The 19,284-nt window shown below is 44.1% G+C and overlaps 2 protein-coding genes across 7 annotated transcripts in view; both read left to right on the forward strand.

Moving 5' to 3' along the window:
• DDX52 (DExD-box helicase 52) overlaps positions 1-19,284 on the forward strand; it is a 201,857-nt gene that overhangs the window by 88,237 nt on the left and 94,336 nt on the right. The gene's annotated exons all lie outside the window — the stretch shown is intronic.
• Positions 1-19,284, forward strand: part of SYNRG (synergin gamma) — a 103,863-nt gene that overhangs the window by 48,876 nt on the left and 35,703 nt on the right. For all 6 annotated transcript variants that reach the window (XM_081945374.1, XM_081945377.1, XM_081945373.1 and 3 more), the window contains 3 exons: positions 3,069-3,169; positions 5,148-5,210; positions 16,863-17,810. In XM_081945374.1, coding sequence (XP_081801500.1) covers positions 3,069-3,169; positions 5,148-5,210; positions 16,863-17,810 — 1,112 coding nt within the window. The remainder of the gene's footprint in view (positions 1-3,068; positions 3,170-5,147; positions 5,211-16,862; positions 17,811-19,284) is intronic.

A 19,284-nucleotide genomic window follows, 5' to 3' on the forward strand; every position in this document is an offset into this window, starting at 1 on the left:
ATTTTCCCCAACAATCGAGGTAGTTTCAATGGCATCTAAAGGAGCATTTAAAACAACAGTGATACGCCGGAGGCGCTAAAAGGATTTAAAAGCCCCGAGAAAATTTTAAAAATGGGAAAAATGAAAAATTGTTCTCCTGCTGTCTAACTAATATTTAAAGAAAACGTTAGGTCAGGGGTGTCCAAACTTGGCAACTTTAAGACTTGTGGACTTCAACTCCCAGAATTCCCCAGCCAGCTCTGGGAGTTGAAGTCCACAAGTCTTAAAGTTGCCAAGTTTGGACACCCCTGCGTTAGGTGCTCATCTCTACGTTTAGTAAAAGGGTGATTCTGATGACTTAAAAAGTCTCAATGATATTATTATCTTTATCATAGCTATTAAAGGTAATGTATTGATCTGAATCAGGGGTGACAAACTCAAGGCCCATGGGCCAGACCCGGCCACAGGGTGCCTAGATACGGCTTGCAGGATTGCCCTGAAAACAGTGAAAGTGTCAGGCCTGGAAGCTGGCCACATTTCAGGCCGGCCACATTTATTGCTGTGGGAAACTGGGAGGGGGGGATTGTATGGAGTGGGGTAGATATAGTCAAAATAACATTCCTTTCTCAGAGAGTCAAGGACATCTTGCCCTGCACCCGGAGTGGTGTGACTGGGAGGCATCTCCAATTGGGATGGTGCCTGATTGGGCCATGGGAGGGACAGGTGGGTGCTGGGCATGGGCTTGGGCTTTTATCTAGGTGGGGAAAACCTGGAAGCTTTCAGATTCGGGTTTTCCCCGATGTGCCAATATGACACCTCTCATAAAGTGGAACTTTGAGGAACCTCAGAGTCTTCTTTCGTTGGGAGTGTTAGTTGGAACCCTGACAGAAGGATCGGCCCATGGCGACTCTGCCAGTGAAAACGGAGCTCGGGAAAGCCGTGCGTGGCCCTCCCGACCTCTGTTTTCGACTGTGACGGCCTCCGGTCCGCTACCAGAGAAAACGGAGCTCAGGAGGGCCGCAGCTGGCTCTCCCAAGCTCTGTTTTCGCTGGCAGAGCAATGGGGCCACCACAGGCGCCCCCCGACACGAGGGGCATAGATCTGGCTACGCCCACCCTGGCCACGTCCACTCCAGCTGCCCAAGGTGAAACACAACCCTCAATGAAATCAAGTTTGACACCCCTGATCTGTAATGGAAGCCTAAATCAAATGTCAGAATTGGGGAAGAAGGTGTTTCATCGGGAACTGGCTTTAATCAGTCATTTCCTCAGGATGAATATAATTGTTTTAGCAAGATTAATTGCTTTAAAAAGCCATTTTCTTTGGGAGCGCTCCATGTAGGCTTGATCAATGGTGAACAGGTTGATGCGTGATAAAATAACAAGTTTAGAGAGACCGCATAAAAACTGAGTCACATTTCCATAAATGTCTTCCCAGTGGAGTCATGGCAACTGGATTTCTTTCCTTGTTGGATTCGCTGCTGATCCAAGTACAGGTAGTCCTCGGCTTACAACAGTTCATTTAGTGACCGTTCGACATTACAACAGCACTAAAAAAGGGTCGTTTTTCATGTTTAGGGTTCCAAGTAGCACCCCCAACAAAAGAAGACTCCAAGGCTTGAAGTTCCTCAAAGTTCCATTTTTTTTACTGACGTCATATTGGCACATCTGGGGAAACCCAAATCTGAAAGCTTCCAGGTTTTCCCCACCCAAACGAAAGTCCAAGCCCCTGCCCAGCACTCACCTGTCCCTCACATGATCCAATCAAAGCACCGTCCCAATTGGAGATGCCTCCCAGTCACATCCCTCCAGGTGCAGGGCAAGACGTCCTTGGCTCTCTGAGAAAGGAATGTTGTTATGCCTATATATCTCACCCACAATCTATATAATCCCCCCCTCCCCTTTTCCCACAGTAGGAAATGTGGCAGGCCTGAAGGCCCAAGGCAAAAGATGGCTTCCAGTCCTGACATCCCCCTGGTCACTTGTCCTGAATTCAAACGCTTGGCAACTGACTCATTTATGATGGTTGCAGTGATCACCTTTTGCAACCTTCTGACGAGCAAATTCCATGGGAAAGCCAGACTCACTTAACAATTTTGTTACTAATTTAACTGGGGATTCACTTAACACTTGTGACAACAAAGGTCGTGAAATGGGGCAAAACTCACTTAAGCAAATATCTCGCTTAACAACAGAAATTTTGGTCTCAGTTGTGGTCATAAGTTGAGGACTACCTGTGTTCCACCATTGATCCAACACTGGAGGTTTTTAAGAAGAGATTGGACAGCCACTTGTCTGGAATGGTACAGGTAGAGTTTCCTGCTTGAGCAGGGGGTTGGACTAGAAGACCTCCAAGGTCCCTTCCAACTTTGTTATTCTGTTATTCACTAATTCTGTACCTTCTTGTGCATTGAGATGCAGCAGTCCTATTTTAACTCTTTAAAAGTTAAAATACACCACTTAAGAAAAGGGCTGTTATTTTGTGACAGAATGTTTGTAGGTGGCAAACCGATATTCCATATTCTAAGTAGTTGTTCCCAAAATATTTTCAGAGAATGTTTAACATAAAGATTGGCAGGCTTTGGACATATTTGTTCTTTGTGGCTTCCTTCATTCTGATATATGTCTGAAACATCCCATATTTTATTCCAAGTAAAATTGTTGCATGACCAGAACTGATCTTGATCGTATTTTTTTCTAGATTATTATATCCCATGTCTATCCCAATACAGGCTGTCCTTGACTTACGACCACAATTGAGCCCAAAATGTCTGTTACTAAGCGAGATGATTGTTAAGTGAGTTTTGCTGCATTTTACGACTTCTCTTGCCACAGTTACTTGAATCACTGCCGTTGTTAAGTTGGTTACATAGATGTTAAGTGAATCTGGCTTCCCCACTGTCTTTGCTTGTCAGAAGGTTGCAAAAGGGGATCACAGGACTGCGGGGATGTTCAGTGGTCATAAGTGTGGAAAAGGGTCATACATCTTTTTTTCAGTGTTTTGACTTCAGACAGTTCCTAAATGAACAGTTATAAGTCAAGGACTACCTGGATAATATCCCTCCTTTTCCAATTATTTCTTTTCTTTAGTGCTCCTTCAATGCTGATACCTCTTTCAGGCCCCAAAGTGACACCTGCTGTGGATAAATATGCGGTTTTTAAAGGGATAGCATCTGACAAGCCTGCTGAAGGTATGTGGGCATTTTTTCCAAAAAAAGCTACCTTTGTAAATGTGATAGGATAGGATAGGATAGGATAGGATAGAATAGAATAGAATAGAATAGAATAGAATAGAATAGAATAGAATAGAATAGAATAGAAGAGTTGGAAGGGACCTTGGAGGTCTTCTAGTCCAACTCCCTGCCTAGACAGGAAACCCTACACCACTTCAGACAAATGGATATCCAACATCTTCTTAAAAACGTCCAGTGTTGGAGCATTTACAACTTTGGAGGCAAGTTGTTCCACTGATTCATTGTTCTAACTTTCAGGAAATTTCTTCTTCCTTCTAAGTTGCTTCTGTCCTTGATTAGTTTCCGTCCGTTGCTGCTTGTTCTACCCTCAGGTGCTTTGGAGAATAGTTTGACTCCTTCTTCTTTGTGGCAGCCCCTGAGATATCTTTTCTTACATTCAAAAGGTACAATCAAAAAGTGAAAAGGGAAACAGACCAAAACACCTCTTAATCAGCAATCAACATCCAGATGAGCAGAGGTTAAAACCAATATTAACACTAGACCAACAATCAAGCAGTAAACAATACCACAGTCAAGGCACTACCAATCCAGGCTACAATCAAATAGTAACCAGTTCTAGGCTGCATAAATAGAGAGATAGAGTCAAGACCACGTGAAGTGTTAATACCACTTTATAATGCCTTGATAAGGCCATATTTGGAATCCTGCATCCAGTTTTGGTGGCCACAATGTAAAAAAGATGTGGAGACTCTAGAAAACGTGCAGAGAAGAGCAACAAAGAGGATTAGGGGACTAGAGGCTAAAACATATAAAGAACCGTTGTCTAGTTTAATGAAAAGAAGGACTGAGGGTGACATAATAGCAGTCTTCCAATATCTCAGGGGTTGCCACAAAGAAGAGGGACTCAAGCTATTCTCCAAAGCACCTGAAGGCAGGACAAGAAGCAATGAATGGAAACTGATCAAAGAGAGAAGCAACTTAGAACTGAGGAGAAATTTCCTGACAGTTAGAACAATTGATCAGTGGAACAGAAGTTGCCTCCAGAAGTTATGAATGCTCCAACACTAGAAGTTTTTAAGAAGAAATTGGATAGGCATTTGTCTGAAACGGTATATAGCCGGGATGGCAAACCTATGGCACGTGTGCCATAGGTGGCACCCAGAGCCATTTGTCAGGGCACGCGAAGTCACTTCCAGTTTCCTCGTGGGGTCGTTTTTTGCCCTCCAGAGCCTTCAGGGAAGCCTCTGGAAGGCCCCTGAAGGCTCTGGAGGGCTTAAATCGACCCTACGAGCAAAGGACAAGAAGCAATGAATGGAAACTGATCAAGGAGAGAAGCAACTTAGAACTGAGGAGAAATTTCCTGACAGTTAGAACAATTAATCAGTGGAATTATTTGCCTCCATAAATTGTAAATGGTCCAACACTGGAAGTTTTTAAGAAGAGATTGAACAATCATTTGTCTGACATGGTAAAGATTTCCTGCTAGAGCAGGGGGTTGGACTAGAAGACCTCCAAGGTCCCTTCCAACTCTATTATTCTGTTCTAATCTCATCAGTTCCATTCCAGAAATTGTGAACATCAGAGCTCTAAACTTGGATTTTACCTTTTCTGGAAGATAGGCTCATAGCTTCTCTGTTTTGGGCAGGACTATGTACTATCCATTGTGATAGAGCCAGTTCTGACAAGAGCAGCCTACCTTGATCCAAATTAGTCAGTTATCAAAATGGGTAGTGAATAGTCCTGCCCAAAACAGAAATATTGAAAACTTTCCAATATTATATTATAACTTGTAAGCTGCTCAGAGTCACCTTATACAGGAGATGGGTGGCATAATGAATTAATGAATAAATGAAAGAATGAATGAATGAATTTAAAATAAAATATAGTCCGCATGCTACTACAGAATAGGAACTGTGGCTCTCTATCAGAATTTTAACTACATTCTCTCTCTTTTTTTTTTAAATATACACTGTAGATTATGGAGATAAATATAGTGCTTTTCGAGTACTGGAGCCGCCATCGGAGAGTAAATCTATAGGTAAGTTTTATCCAATGCAGAACCTTCTAAGATCAGCCTTCCTTGGGCTTTCTAGTGCTTTCTGTCACTGGTTAAATTTGGGTCTGGTGGAGATCCTAGAACAGTGATGGCTAACCTTTTTGTCCTCGTGTGCTGAAAGCCCCCCTGCTCCCCGTGCATGTGTGCCTGACACACACACACACACCGGCGCCCCATTTTGGGCCTAGCAGGCCTCCCTAAAGCCTCCTGGGATCAAAAATGGGGCATGTGCGGCAGACACCTGGAAATCAGCTGACCGGTGGGAGGCACGAATGCATGCACCGTGGAGCTGAGCTGGGGCAGCTAGGAAGGTGCAAATGGCAATCACATGACTCTGGGATGCTGCAACCATTGTAAATGCATGAGAGTTGGCAATCACCCGGATTTTGATCGTGTGACAGTGGGGATGCCATGAAAGGTTAATAGCACCTAGCAACAGCACTTAGACTTCTATACCGTTTCACCGTGCTTTACAGCCCTCTCTAAGCGGTTTACAGAGTCAGCCTATGGCCCCCAACAATCTGGGTCCTCGTTTACTGACCTCAGAAGGATGGAAGGCTGGGTCAACCTTGAGCCAGTCACGATCGAACTGCTGAACTGCTGGCAGTTGGCAGAATTAGCCTGCAGTACTGCTTTCGAACCACAGTTAAGGGCAAGGTCCAGTCATAAGACCTTTGTTTTATTGCCATTAGAATTTTTCATGGTTGCTAAGCAAATGACTATAAGTCGAAAAACTACCTGTACGCCTTCAACAAAAGCAGGCATTTCTGAAAGTAACTTTATTTGGTTCTTTAAAGTATTATATATTCATGCAAGCCACCTTGTGCAAGTAGGCGGCAAATTAAATTTTCTAAAATAAGTAAAAATTAGTTGTTTCTGCCTGGAGCAGCGGTCCTCAACCTTTCTGGCTTGGTGGGAGAGGCGAGGGTAGAGGGAACGGTTCCGTGTGAGTTAGGTAAGTGCGCGCACAGCTCCAATTGTGTGAGTGGAGGCGGGTGCCCTCGCCCCTCACCCAAATAAGAGTTTTGCAAACGAGCACCCGCCGCTCACACAAGTGGAGCTGCAGGCCCCTGCGAGCTCACCCACCACTTGCATGGCCCTGTCCCGAATGGGCTGCAGCCTGGTAGTGGGTCATTGGAGACCCCTGGTCTAGGGGAGCTCCCTGAATATCTTCCAGGTCAAAACACTAGCCTTCAAGCCAGAACAACTAGGGTGCCTGCCCTCTTAATTAAGTCAGGAGTATCCAACTTTGGCAACTTTAAAAACCTGTGGATTTCAATTCCCCGAATTCCCCAACCACAAGTCTCTGGTGGGAAGGGATGCTCCAAAATAAGATCTACTGGAAAAACCTGCCTCTCTGTGGATTTAGGACTACCTATCATTAATGCATTAACTAGCGGTCCCCAACTTTTGGGGCACCAGGAACTGGTTTCATGGAGAGAGGTTTTTTCCATGGTCCAAAGGGGGCGTGATTTTGTATGATGCCTGCATCTGTTCTGATCTAGGCCTCCCAAAAGCATGAAGCCAATTCCTCGTCTCGATAAAGCCCCTTTTATTTGGTTTAAAATGAATTCCTCCCCAGCAAAGTCCCGGCCAATGGTCTTTCATGAGATTTCACAGCTACGGACCTTTATCAGGCTTGGGGAGCTGCCAGGCTGATATCTTCCAAATGCCATGCTGTAGCAGCAGTTACTTGGCCAGAAGTCAGGAACAGATCTTCACCCTAATGAATTGAACTAATTGTCTCCTGCAAAGGCCCCTCCCCTTTCACTCCTCTTTATTCCCTATGGAGGGGCCATTCACCATCCACCTGTGGCTTTACTCCTGAGTCAGCCCTGGTTCCTTTTAGTGAATCCCTTCATCTGGTAGCTCTGCGCATGCACACCTCAGGAACAGGCTCCAACTGTTCTTCTGCCCCACTGATATCCGACTCCGAAGGCAGCTGATAACTGTCTGACGGCCCTGGCCCACTCTCTGCCTCCAACACAGAGCCCTCATCAGAGCCTTCCCCAGACTCCAGGACTGGCCCATGTTCCTCCTCAACCTCCTCACTGTTCAAATCTGCTGCCAGATCCGCTAGCCGCTGGTGGGCCACAACAGCATCCCGCCGATGGGGCTAAGCTCGTTTGTGCAGCCCGATTTCTGGTCCGCCATGGCCCAGTGCTGGTCCATAGACCAGGGGTTGGGGACCCCTGTAGTAGACAATGTAAATTGAGATCCAGTATCTCCAATTAAAAATGATTGAGGTACTGGTACTGGGGAAAACCCAGAAAGCTGTTGAAAGCCTTTTTAGTACAGTGATCTGTCAGATTAAAGCTAAAAAAGATTAAGGATCAAATCTAGACTGCACCTGACTTGGAATCTCATTGGATTATCTGAGACTGGTGATTATTTCTCAACCTACGTTGTTAAGTTGTGAGGAAATAGTGGGACATAAAGGTCACCTACATTGCCCTAATCTCCAAGGAGATTGGATGCGATATAGCTGTAGTGTATAAAAATAGAACCGTGCTACATTTTTAAAAAATTGTATACAGAAATTCCCAATTTATTTCTTTCAGTTCCTACTACCTGGATTGGAAAAAGACTATATCTGTTAGGGAAAGATTAATTGATTCCTTGATTTAGAGCCAGTCATCTACCGTCCTTCATGATTTGCGTGAAAAGGACACAAATGAAAAATTATGAAATAGAACAAGAGAAAAATACTATTTCTGATGGATGAAGCAGTTTCCAGAGTCAGTAACATAGAAGAATAGTATCCTGAAGGTCCCAAATCTCAAAACGCGTTATTCTCAATTAAAAGGGGAGGAAACGTCTGTCACATTATGAGATCCTAAGGATCTCCCCCAAGTCAGAACAAACTCCCGTGCAGCTTTATTAAGCAAAGTCACTGAGAGGGAAAAGCTATATTTTTGCAGGGCAGAACATATGGGAAGATGTTTTAGGTCAGGGTCAGTTCTTTGGAATGTGCCCAAAACACTGCAGAATGCTAATCCATCCTCTGACTTAAATAGTTTTCATAAGTACAGGTAGCCCTCGTCTTATGACCGCAACTGAGCCCAACATTTCTGTCGTTAAATGAAACCTCTGTTAAGTGAATTTTGCCCCATTTTGCGACCTTTCTTGCCACAGTTGTTAAGTGAATCACTGCAATCGATAACTTAGTAACCCGGTTGTTACGAGACTCTGGCTTCCCCCTTGACTGCTTGTCGGAAGGTCGCAAAAAGGGGATCCCATGACTTTGGGACACAGCATCGGTCATAAATATGAGTCAGTTGCCAAGCATCCAAATTTTGATCCCATGAACATGGGGAGGCTACAAAGGTCGCAAGTATGAAAAACGTCTGTAAGTCACATTTTGCAGTGCCGTTGTAACTTTGAACAGTCGCTAAATGAACTGTTGTAAGCCGAGGACTACCTGTATAAGCAGCCTCTCTTTAAATGCAAGAGCTGGTGAGAATGCAGCATGGCAGGCAAACTCTGCCCACAGCCAGGCATTCGATCCTGATGAGGCTCAAGGTTGACTCCGTGTTCTATCCATCCGAGGTTGGTAAAAGGGGGACCCAGGTTATTGGGGGCAGTATGCTGACTCTGTCAATTGCTCAGAGAGGGCTATAGAGCCTGCGGTCTTCAAACTTTATGGCTTTGCAGACTGGTGGGGAGGGGAAAGGGGTTGGTTCTACACAAGCAGCAGGTGTGCGCTGTTGCTCACAGCTCCACCCTGCATGCACCTGCCACTTCAACACACGAAGCTGCCCACATGAGTGTGAGCACCCACTGCTCATGCAAATGGAGTTTCACGTGTGCTCGCCCCGGCGTTTATGTGGTCTGGTTTCAAATGGACTGCAACAGAGGTTTGGATGGATAGGTAGTAACTCGGCCAGACACAGTTCCATCCTGGGCGCCGCCTTCTTTATTTTCTGTTCTGCACATGCGCAGAACAATCTTCATTGAAAAAAATGAACATTTCCCCCCCCCCCTTTTTAATGGTGTGCTTATGCCAGTTCCTGAGAGGTCCCAGAGATGGGCCGTTTTTCACAAAAACGGAGGCGTGTTTGCCTTCCCCCATCCTCCAGAAACACTCTGCAGGCTTCAGCAGGGAAAAATGCCCCCGTTTTTGCAAAAAACGGCCCATTTTCCACCCATTTTTCACAAAAATGGGGGCGTTTTTGCCTTCCCCCAGCCTCCAGAAGCACTCTGCAAGCTTCAGCAGGGCTGGGGGAAGGGAAAAATGCTCCCGTTTTTGCAAAAAACGGCCCATTTCCCACCCATTTTTCACAAAAATCGGGGCGTTTTTGCCTTCCCCCAACCCTGCTGAAGCCTTCAGACTGTTCCCGGGGCCCAAGGAGGACAAAAACCTTTTTTTTTCTTACTGGGTGGTTTGCAGGGGCTCCCTTAGCTTTGGCGAGGCCGGAGCCCCCCCTCCGCTCCCCCCTTCCATTAAACTTTTTGCCATTGTTTCGATGGGAATGGCTTGGTGGGGGGGTCATGTGACTGAGTGGGCGTGAGTGATGTCAGGTTGGCCATGCCCACTCAGTCACATGCCCCCCATCTAGTCACGTCCACCAAACCGGTAGTAAAAAAAATTGAAACCCACCCGAGGGTTGGAGACCCCTGCTATAAAGCACTATCGATCAGTATATAAGTCTAATGCTATTGCTATTGTTATGGAGAACTACCAAAGAGAGACATAACTTCATTCATTCATTCATTCATTCTTTCATTCGTTCAATTTATATGCCGCACATCTTACTCTCCAAAGTGCCTCTCCCATCTCCCTTTATTGTTGCTTATGTACCTGCAAGAAATGAGAGGTCCTTTTAAGGCAGATAATTAGAAAGGAAGTCTGCATAAAGTCTATGAGATTAAGTAGCTTGCACAATCTGAGAAAGGTGTAATTTCTGTCATCGAACTCAGATTCTTCTGCATGGCATGGTTTTTCTGTCTGTGTGTGTTTTTACGTGTGTGCGGTTTTAGAAAAAGCTTGGCAGCTATAAACTAACAGACTCTGGGCTGAGATTAGTTTGATGCAACCAGCTTGCTTTATATATTTCCAGATTGGGGGAGATACATTTTTAATCTTGGGTTCACAGCCAGTTCAGCTGTATCACAACCCTGCTTCATTCCTAGCATAATAAGCACAAAATAGTGTAGAAAGTGAGTTTTGGAGGGATGTAAAATAAATTGACAAGCAAGCAGGCAGGCAGGAACGAAGGAAGAGGAAGGAAGGGAAGGAAGGAGAAAGGAAAGAAGAAAGAAAGAGAGAGAGAAAGAAAGAAAGACACCAAATTAGGGCTAAAATAGCTTTAGAAGCCTCTACAGTGGTGGGATTCAAAAACTTTTACTACCCGTTCTGTGGGCATGGCATGGTGGGCATGGCTTGGATGTGGCCGGGCTAAGGTTACCGGAAAATCCCCATTCCCTCCCAATCAGCTGGGATTCGGGAGGCAGAGAATAGATGGGGGCAGGGCCAGCCAGAGGTGATATTTAGCGGTTCTCCGAAGTACTCAAAATTTCCCGCTACCGGTTCTCCAGAACTGGTCAGAGCCTGCTTGAATACCACCTCTGCCCTGTAGATCATGGAGGGGTTTAAAACTATTATTAAAAAGTGAGGACCATCCACCCACTCCCTAAAGATTGCATCCATGTTTGATTTCAACATAATTATAGAATGGTGGTGGGAGTTAAGGAGCAATATCCTTAAAAATAGTGGAAAAGCTCGTTGTCACTGAAAGTACCGTTTTCCTGCTATGAATAACGTTAACAATCTAGGCATGATGGGTTTTGTTGGACATCTACACCCTTCACTCAGTGAGCTCAAAGGTTTTGCAGTCATGTTGAAGCCAATCCAGCGTATGTAGTCCTTGACTTACAACCACAATTGAAGCCCAAATTTTCTTTTCTAAGTGAGACTGTCGTTGAGGGGTTTTTGCCCCATTTTACGACTTTTCTTGCCACATTTGTTAAACGAATCACTGCAGTTGTTAAGTTGGTAACACGGTTGTTAAGTGAATCTGGCTTCCCCATTGACTTTGCTTGTCAGAAGGTCGCCAAAGGGGATCACGTGACCCCGGGACGCTGTGACCGTCATAAATCTGAGTCAGTTGCCAAGCATCCAAATGTAAATCACGTGACCAGGGGGATGCTGCAACGGTCGTAAGCGTGAAAGACAGTCATAAGTCACTTTTTTCAGCCCCGTTGTAACTTCGAATGGTGACTAAACAAATCACCGTCAATCGAGGACTACCTGTATTTCATTTTTGGGCAGAAGAGGCAAGTTGGTTTTGAACTGTGTTTTTTGTCACTTTTAACCCTTTCACCAGCTTACATTTCTAACGGAAAAGCTTGCAACCCATCTGTAAGTCAAATTTTGCTGTGCCCATTTCTTGGTCTGGGGTACTGTCAGTTTCACAAATGACCTTCAGGAAAAGTGATAACCTGTACCACTTTTCTGGAGAGAATCAAGGAATCCCCACTGGTCAGAATTTACGTCTGTCTCAAAAACTGATCTGTCAATTTGCTACTGCAACATTTGGGAAACTGACTCAACTGGGTGTTTGTTTTTTGTTTTTAATTTTTGCTTTGGTGATGGTAATTTGAATAGTTTATTAAAAATGAAGGGTGTGCTTGCCCATGGATGTGGCTGTAGCTGAGTAGATACAGACATAAAGAACAAATCTTGAATTGCGTTGAATTGCATTGAGTTTGAAGTATTTTCTTCGCCATTTTGGTGTTTCTACGTCCTGCTGGTGAATGGGTTAAGCCAAATTTGAAGAAGTTAAGTAAATATTCCATTTTAAATTAACCATTCATATGTGATTAGTTATAATGATGTGCCCTCAAATCAATGTAGACTCTTAGTGACCCCATTTATTTTTATTTATATGTTTGCATCCTGCCTATATATACAGTATATATATATATGCTGGTCTTGTTGTATTAGGATCTTTTCCCATGTAAGATTGTTACATACATACATACATACATACATACATACATACATACATACATACATACATATACAATATATAAATTGTTCTTGTAATAAAATTTTTATTGGTTTTTCAAAATTTATAGGGAAAAGGGTAAATGGACAGGTATACAAATTTTGGCAGTTGCAAAATGTGAGAGGCACCCCTCCCTCCATACCCATAGTATACATTTATATATAATGCATTAGTATATAATTGATTACAATCAGCATATTAGTTCTATTATTAAATTCAATCAAATTAAACAATTCAATATAAAATCCTAATATAATTCCATTTTCACTTTCGGTCAATTTATAATAATATAATTTTCTTATTTATTTCTACAATATATAAATTGTTATATATACAAACTTACACGGGAAAAGACCCAAATACAACAAGACCAGCATACCTACACCCGTGAAAATCTACGAAGAGATGAGAGCTAAATAGCTTGAAATAGATCTATACTAGTCTCCCTTTATTTATTTATCGGCACAAATACAACACAAATATAAAAAAGCAACATTAAAAATATCGTTTTCTGCCTGGATGGTCTCCTGTAGTGAGCCGATAGACAGAAAAGGAGAGTAGTGAGTTCCCTCCCATATTTGGGCATACCAGGGGTTGTAACACACACACACACACACACACACATACATACATACATACATACATACATACATTTGTGTTGTATTTGTGCTGATAAATAAATAAAGGGAGACTAGTATAGATCTATTTCAAGCTATTTAGCTCTCAGCAGCTAGCCTTACTGGGATTCGAACCTGGGCTGTATTACATATTAGGCAGATGTATTAGCCACTAAGCCACAGGCTCTCCTCCTTATCAGCTACATATATATATTTGTTGTATATAGTTGTATCATGATTGGTAGATTGGTGCTGATTGGTGCTGGCTGTGTGTCCGTTGTTGTTTTGTGTTGTAACGGCCTGGACACACAGCCAGCACCAATCAACACCAATCTACCAATCATGATACAACCACACACCCAATCAATCCACTTACTGAAACAAAGCCAGCACTCCACACACACACACACACCAAGATTTATAGAAAGACGGCATGCTTTACTCACACAAACACAAAGACGAAAACACCAGCCTGAAGATGGCGAGTGAGACCTCGCCGAAGCATTGGGCGATGAACATATCCAACACGCTTCCTCCTCCTATTTTCCCCACAACAACCCTGTGAGGTGGTTTGGGCTGAGAGAGAATGATTGGCACAAAGTCACCCAGACATCTTTCAATGCTTAAGGTGGGACTAGAACTGTCAGTCTCCTGGTGATTGGCTGAAAATCACCAGCTGGCTTTCATCCCTCAAGGCAGAACTAGAATTCATCATCTCCTGGTGATTGGCCTAGCCAGTTTTCTTGCCTAAAGTGGGACTAGAACTCACTGGATCTCCCAAAAGGAATGAGTGCCATGAGAAATATTCTAGCCCCCAATAACACAACACACTCATTTCTTTCACAACAATGGTGACAAATGCACACCCTAGCACCATGATGGCGAACGGAGCCACATCTGAGGGCCCGCGAGGCGTTGTCCTATGTCAGCTCCAGTGCGTATGCGCATGGTGGCCAGCTGATTTTCGGCCTTCTGGAGGGCCGGGGGATGTTTTTGCCCTCCCCAGGCTTCAGGAAAGCCTCTGGAGCCTGTGGATGGCAAAAAATGAGCCCAACGGACCTAACTGGAAGTTTGGAAATGAACTTCCGGTAGGCCCGTTGGGCTGTTTTTTGCTCTCCCCAGGCTTCAGGAAACCTAGCGATTGAGCATGCATGCAGGGAGGAGGGCATTGCATTATGGGTGTGGGCTATCACGCACCTGTGCACCCTTTTGGCGCCCGAGCAAAAAAAGGTTCGCCATCACTGCCCCTAGCACTTTGGAAGGTCTCCCAAATTCTCATGTCCCTTAGAAACCCCTTGAGTCCAAAATGTAGTTTTGTGGGTTTCTAAGATGGCAAACAGCCTCAAAAAGTCACCATCACCCAAAACTGTGGCACAGGCAGTTAAGGGCATGTAAAGCTTCCACTTTGTGAAATGTGCGGATTGATAGTAGGCTTCTGTGTGCCTAACTGTGGACTCCTTGCTTCTCGCTAAGCTTGGTGGTTTTCTGGCAGACGTTTCATTACCCAACTCGGTAATAGCATCAGTGCAAGGGTAATGAAATCTCTGCAAGATAACCACCAAGTTCAGAGAGCAGCAAGGACTCCACCGTTCAACCCTGAGCTGGAAATACTCTCTTCTGTTAGAAGGCGCTAGTTATTACATAAAAGGCTCTATGTGACAGAGGGCCTGATTAGTTGTGGGAACGCTTGTCCCGCATAGTTTCTACCCATGCCACACATTCTGACAAAGCTTGGTGTGCTCCCAGTCCCACTGCTTAAACAATATCACCTGGTGAGACCAAGGGAGTGAGGTTCACCTCTCACGGCCCATGCCCCTACGCCATCCACCTCCCGGGGGTTCATATAGCTCCCATTGAGGTCCTGTTGAAACACACCATTAAAATCTGCCTTAATCGCAGGTTTGTGTTAACATCTGGTGTTTTGGTCTTTTGAAGGGACCCTAGTTTTTCCAAGACATTCTCTTTTGGGCAGTATGGTCTTTGTTTTTAATCTTTTACTAGCCGATTACCTGCCCGGGTATTTCTTTATAGGGGGAAAATGTCCGGACCAAACATAATTTCTAATGTTGGACTTTCCCCCTTACCAGAGGGAGCCCCCTTGTGGAGTACTGTGAAGCAGTTACCATGGCAACTCCACTGCGCTGTACAGTAGAATCCATTATATGGCAGTACAGTAGAAGCCATTTTAAGGCACAACAGGCTGTATCTTAACAGAACACACATCCGGAGGGTTGTTAGGGGTGCCTTACCCCCACAGTATTTGTCTCCAGAGAGTAAGTCATCTGTGTACCAAGTTTGGTTGAAATTGTCAAGGTGTTCCAGAATAATGCTCGATCATACGTACGTGTGTGTATACACACACACACACACACACACACACACACACACATATAAAAGGCTGTGTGTGTGTGTGTATTCCTTATTGCTGTATTCTGTATTCAGAATCATGGCAGAAGATTGGAGCAGTGTATATATTCAGAAATAATTTTTAAAAAGATCCACTCATAGCTTGGTCCCCGGTGGACAACAGTAACTTAATGTTAAGGACCCTGCCTGGCTACCAAAAGAAGAGAAGGTGCATAAATACATACATCACAAAAGGTGAGGTCCACACCTGAAGGTCCAATTCAATTGATTTATTGCTATTCAGGCCTATGAGGCGTCCTTGGTGCTCTCTGAGCTTGCTTGTTTTCTTCTTAGCACTGATGATGTTACCTAGTTTGGTAACGAAACGTCTGCAAGAAAACCAGCTCAGAGAGTCCCGAGGACCCCTCCTGTCAACCCTGAGCTACAAGTACATTCCTTTACTTTACTTTTATTTTTATTTAATTTATAAACCGCACCCTCTCTCCAAAGAGACTCGGGGCGGTGTACAGTCATTTTTAAAAACACAATATAAATACATATAAATATAGATGGAGGCAGCGGCATACAAACTGTACAATAACAATTAAAATTTAAAATTAGAAATACATTAAAAACTACCCCTAGAAAACTACCCCAGAATAAAATAATTGCCAGGAGGATAAAGATGGGACTATAGATGGGCTAGGCCAGCCAATTGGAACAGGTGGGTCTTTGTTAGTATTCGTGCCTATGCACAGGAATCTTCTCAGCTACCCTGGTTAGATAAGGGTCAACCGCGCTCAAAGGGGGTTGACCTTGGCTATGTAGGGATTCTAGGCTGATTCCCTTTTTTAACTCCGCCCCGAACATTAACACTCTAAACCCCTACGTTTCCCTTGGAATCAACAGAACATTTCAATCCTTAACTTACCTCATTTTTGTGCTTCTTACATTTTATTTATACTTTTTTTTTGGGGGGGGGAGGGAAACATTAAATGATTATTCATCTGAATCCTTGAGGGAAAGTAAAATGGAAAGTGTATAAAATGAAATTAGTTTAGGCCCATTTTGAACAGGTGTGATGTAGGAAGAGGGAAGGACACAGCCAAGCACTCTAGTGTAGGAAACAGTTTATTATGCATAAGGACCGAACAAAGAGAAAACAGCTTGTCTGGACCCCGAATGATTATCATAAACAGGGTTTTATACCCCACATTACGTATACAGTTGCTGATGGTTACATTTGACATATATGGTATGATAAGGAACTGAAAGCGCTTGGTACATATCTTAATTACCGTAAGGGGACAGAAAGGAAAAAGGGAGGGGGCCATATGTATCCGATGAATTATATCAACTATAATGTTTAAAGGGAGGAAAAGGAGAACAAGCTAGCAAACAGGATACATTTGTCTGGGTCAGCTTGCCTCATTGCAGATAAAAATAATCATTAGTCATGTCAGCAATTCTTACAAGAAAGGAAATAAGGCTTTGGACTTGACCAGACTTTTTCGGGCCTGCAGCCTTCAGCCTGGCTGTTAGACCTGAACCAAAGTTTTAGTCTATCTCAGGTGGGAGCTAGCAAATACACTACTCGGTTGAGCCCCTTCAAATGTTCAGGAAACCCTACGGACTTTGCTGTCTGTTCTCTTGTTTTTCAGGCGAGGGCTTTGCCGATTTCAAGTCCCCGGGAACAGACGACGGTTTCACCGATTTCAAAACCGCCGACAGCATCTCTCCACTAGAACCGCCGACAAAGGACAAAGCATTTCCTTCCTCTTTCTCTTCTCTTTCCATGCAGTCCAAACCGCAACCCCAAGCAAAGCCTTCTCTGAATTTGGCAGACCTGGACCTCTTCTCCTCAGCCTCGACTGGAGAGACCCAACCCGCTCTCTTTCCAGCCGCATACAACTCCCCCAAACCGGCAACTTTTGCTACACTGTCACACACAATATCAGCCACCGCCACTCTGCCCGCACCAGGGAGCAGCTCATCCCTGGCCAATGACTTTGCCGACTTCAACCTTTTTGGAGGGTTGTCAAGTTGTTCTTCGGCTACCACTCAGGATGAGTTTGCAGACTTCATGGCTTTCAACAACAACGCCGTCTCTCTGGAGCAGCAGCTGGATGATAAATACGGGACCCTCAAGCAAGAGGCCAACTCAGTTCCCCCGTCTGGCTCCTTAGCCAGTGCCGTGAAGAACGGGCAGAGTCCCGTTGCTGCTTCCAACAAATACGACATCTTCAAGCAACTGTCTCTGGACAGCCCCGGGTTGGGATTCGAGGAGCTCAAAGACCATACTCCTTCATCGGTGAAAAGCGAAGACGACTTTGCCGATTTCCACTCGAGCAAGTTTTCCTCCAGCTCGGAAAAATCCCTCATCGACAAACTGGCCGCTTTCAAGCATACCAAGGAGGATTCGGCATCTGTCAAGTCCCTTGACCTCCCATCCATTGGGGGCAGTAGCATGGGCAAGGAGGATTCGGAAGACGCCCTCTCTGTCCAGTTTGACATGAAACTGGCGGATGTGGGAGGAGATCTTAAGCATGTCCTGTCTGATAGCTCTCTGGATTTACCAACGGTTAGTGGTCAACATCCACCAGCAGCAGGTGAGGAACTGGTTAGATTGCTCTGGTAACAGAAGCTACGGGAAAGTCCCAAAGTGTTGGTCTCATGAGCTGAATTTCAGTATTTTGCGCTGACCCTGATGTGGGGGAAAAAACCTCCGGAATCTGTACTTTTGGCTATTTCCCATCGCTTAATCGAGCAGTATTAATTGGTTGTCCTTCTATGTAATTTCTAGATCGGTTGGATTTTGAGGTAGATCCTGTCCTGCTCAGTATGTCCTCTTAGCAACCCCAGTTTTAGGCAAAATGCTCTTCTGTTGTGTCACTAATAGTGTAAGACAGAACCAACAAGAGGCTGCTACGGGTTTAGCTAACTCGTTGGAAAGGCATTCGATCCCGTTGCGTGGGTATTCCCTTTTTCCAAAGGACTGGTCTCTCTTTTGAATTTTCCTGCAGCTGCAAGGATTTTTTTTTTTAAATCCCAGTGTTGGAAAGAAATTACCCAGCTCTGGCCTAGGCAGGGATGGGTCTCTCTAAACTATGAAAACAGCCTCTTTTTCCTTAATCCCAATAAAGTGGTACCTTAATCCCAGTTGTTAAATCAATCAGAATGACAGTGTAACTGGGACTTTAAAGGCCAGTTTAATTTACGGTTTCGAATCAATGTTAAATCTAGTCATAGGTATTAAAGTACTGTCTGACCAGATTAAGGCAATGCGTACTTAGGGGGTCAATCCCTAAATTTGGCCCAGTTGAAGATACACCCAGTATTCACTTGAAATCCTGCCTCATGCAATTTCTGCACCAGAATATACTTTGAATAATATAGCTGCTATATCACATTTGCACAGATCATTAGATTGTCATCCTTGTGTATTCTGGAAGAAATTAGCAATAATAATAACAGAAGTCCAGGTCTTAACTATGTTTAATGCTAGAAATTGTGATATTTTCCTCCAACTGTGGATCGATGGCTTTCTTAACATTCCGGATTCACACAGAGACAACTGTGACTGCTTTGTAAAGCCAGAATGGTACTCTTAATGTATTTTATTTTCATTCTGGTATGCAGTCTGCAAAATAGATTCTCAGTATTGGCATTGAAATAGTCATTTGTGGCTTATCTGTCTCAGGGTGCAAATAATAGACTTTGATCTAGGAAAACAGAACACTGAGATCACTCTTCTACTGGATTCTACCAATCCTTTTGCATCAGCTGCTAGTAGGTTGGAAGCCATCCTTCCATAGAAAGGTCCCACAGAATATCATTGTCCTCTGGAATACCTGGGATAGAAAGGTGTGGCCCATTCCTTGGGTTTTCTCATCTGTGCTAAATTATGATAGGTGAGAAGGACATGGTGGATTGGTCTCTCCCATTTCCATCAATTGAAAGGCAAACAATACTAATGCCTCTTTAATTCTCTCTCTCTAATGAAAAAGCAAGGAAATCTTATTTTGCAGTCTTTCTCAATCTTGGGAAACTTAAGATTTGTAGACTACAACTCCCAGAATATCC

The sequence above is a fragment of the Natrix helvetica genome (genome assembly GCF_964273705.1).
Source record: "Natrix helvetica genome assembly, chromosome: 2".
Taxonomy (NCBI): domain Eukaryota; kingdom Metazoa; phylum Chordata; class Lepidosauria; order Squamata; family Natricidae; genus Natrix; species Natrix helvetica.